Source organism: Lotus japonicus, chromosome 2 (assembly GCF_012489685.1).
Source record: "Lotus japonicus ecotype B-129 chromosome 2, LjGifu_v1.2".
Taxonomy (NCBI): Eukaryota; Viridiplantae; Streptophyta; class Magnoliopsida; order Fabales; family Fabaceae; genus Lotus; species Lotus japonicus.
Window position 1 is genome coordinate 60,659,111 of NC_080042.1, and position 2,889 is coordinate 60,661,999.

General features: G+C 30.7%; 1 protein-coding gene across 1 annotated transcript; it reads right to left on the minus strand.

The window, feature by feature from the left end:
* Positions 1 to 2,544: 2,544 nt before the first annotated feature.
* Positions 2,545 to 2,889, minus strand: LOC130736776 (uncharacterized). The gene has a single exon (XM_057588566.1). The coding sequence runs from the start codon at positions 2,887 to 2,889 to the stop codon at positions 2,545 to 2,547; it is 345 nt and encodes a 114-aa protein (XP_057444549.1).

Genomic DNA, 2,889 nt, shown 5'->3' on the forward strand with positions numbered 1-2,889 from the left:
GTTTAGTTAAGGGATTATTAGATTATGATTTTATTAAGTTTTTAATTTTTTTTTTCTAATTAAATAATTGAGTTCGAATTAAAAAAAATTCTAAAATTTTCTAATTAAAAAAATTATAACAACCACATGTAATTGATGACTAGGACAAAATTGAGATCTGGAGGCATTTGACCTTAATTGAATTAAAAAAATTTTCATAGGGACCCAATTTGATGCAAAAATTTTCCAGGCCCTGGATTTGATTCCCTTTACAATTACAGAGGTCTTCTGATGTGTTAAGCCTTTTTTTTAAATTTAATTTTCTAACTTTTTTTTAAAAGTGATTATTTTATTATTTTATTTTCTTACATTTTTATAAAAAAGCTTATGTTTTAATATTAACTAAAATTAAATTAGTTTTAATTAATTCGACTATTTTAATTTTTCCAAAGGGAGTCTATTTTAATTAAAATTATTATATATGTAACCAATGAGTTTTAACTTAGTAGAGGTAAGTGATCAATGATAAAAATAAATCAATTTTTAAAAAATGATTAAAAGATATTATTCTTTCAAAAATAATTTATATTTAAATATTAATTATAATTATATAAGCAGAGAAATAATTTTAAATAATATCACATGATAATTAAATTAGTCTATATTTACTATTACAATTGATATATATATATATGAGTAGTCTATTTTATTGTTAGTGAATAACTATTTTGTGTAATTTTTATTATAATATAAATAACGAAAAATAATGTTAACTATGTAGTAGTATGTGATAATGAAAATTTAATTATTTTATATGATTAAATCCAATATTTTCACATTTATAAATAAATTTATTTTTTAATTAAATTTATTAGTAACTAAATAATTTTAACTTAACAATATTGATAAGTAGTAAAATTAATATTTTGTTAAAATAAGAAATTTATATTTATTAATTAATATTATTATAAATTATATAAAATATAAATATTGAAATTAATTTTGGGTTTATGTAATAAACAAATAAAAAACTAATATCCTATCCTGTCAGGATAATTTCTAGGGGTGTAAGCGGGTATGATTCGATCAGCGAATCCGAACAAACTGATCCGAACCGAACACATTATGGTGGGTTGGATCAAATCATTGGTTCGATTCGGATTTTTTTACTGAATCCGATCACCATCGGTTCGAGTATCGAATTTGGAGATTGAAAAACCGATCAATCCGAACCAACCCAACACATTGAGAACTTTTTACATTAAGCTCACACTTTCATCTCATTACATTACATATTTATATTTGTATTAGAGATGTTAGTTTTATTTTATATTATATGGATTATGTTATTATCGAATGTTTTGATCTTAAAAAATGTTAGATTTTTCTCTATTTTTTATAATTTTGCACGTTTTAAAATACTTTTCGTGCATATTTCCAAATAATATTTTTTTATTTCAAATCCGACCATCCGAACCAATCCGATTGAGATCGGGTTGGTTTGGTTCGGGTTTAGAAGTAAAAATCATGAAATTCGAACCAACCCAAACCGAACATGTTTAATTGGTTCGGACATTTAAACACCCTAAATCCGAACCAATCCGGTTCGATTACACCCCTAATAATTTCTATCCTAGCTCCCCCTCAAGATAACTGTTACAGGATAAGAGACATGATAATGTTATCTTATTCTGCTGGCGCAACAAACAACATATTGCAGCAGGATATGATCACTGCTATCCTATCATGTCTGTTTATATCCTGTCCACCAAACGAGCCCTAAACTTCAGTTCTAAGTGAGTCTCTTGGATTATCTCTCAACACTTGCACTGACTTGAGCTTAATAACGTCTTTTGCAGGTACCCTAAACTATGTGGAACTTGGAAGCTCCACTTTGAGTTCAGAGATTGTAACCACCTAAAACAATTGTGATTCTGTATTGCGGCTAGACGAGATTTCTCCCAAATTCTCAAGTTCGAATAGTTTCAAGAAGGGAAAGGTTGTGAGGTTAGGGATAGGGGTGTGGTGGAGGGGGACCAGAGAATAAAGGGGAATGAGGTGGACTGTGATAAATGTTTTCCAAACTATTCATGTTTGAATAAATTGTGAAAAATAAAAACTATTCATGTTTGAATAAATTGTGAAAAATATAGTGAATTCAAAATCAATATATAACCAACTTTCTTAACTTTTGTGAATGTGCATCATATATAATTTTAATCTTATTGTAAGTTTTTACCGTGCATCCTAACAACATCTTAATCTCTTGTTCTCACATGGATATACAGAAGTCCCAATGGTTAGCTCAAGTAGTAAGAGTTAGATAACATAAGAGTTGAATGAGATGAAGGATGAAGAGTTCAGAGTTTGAACCCTAAGAAGACTAACAATTAACCTTTGCCTATAAAAAAAATATAGATGCACAATAGACAGTTAGCAATCACATAAGCATAATTAGGAATGCATGACAATTGGCAACGAAAAAAGGGATAAAGACATTAAACTGACCAGTTACCAACGTTTTTTGATACAAGCAATCAAAAAGGAGAAAACAAAGAAAACTATCTACTGTCTAACAAACATAGTGCCACTCTTGTCCGCAAGAAGAACCAGAGATAGCTCCGGAGGAGGATCCACCAACACGTGAAACGCTAGACCCTGCGCAGCTCCAACCTTCGCCAAGAAATCCGCACAGGCGTTTCCATCTCTAAGAGTGTGTTCCAAACGCACCTCCCACTGCCGCCGGAGGAGATCATTAACGCTGGCTATGAGCACAGTACACTCATGGAACCTTGTTGGAGGCTCCTGAATCAGAGACACCGGAAGCAGAGAGTCGGAGAGGCAGAGAACTCGCCGGAAACCCTCTTCCCACGCCAACTTCAAGCCCTGGAAGATAGCCATAAGCTCCAT

Excerpts from the sequence above, each read along its gene's own strand:
- LOC130736776 (XM_057588566.1), bottom strand. The coding sequence starts at position 2,889 with ATGGAGCTTATGGCTATCTTCCAGGGCTTGAAGTTGGCGTGGGAAGAG.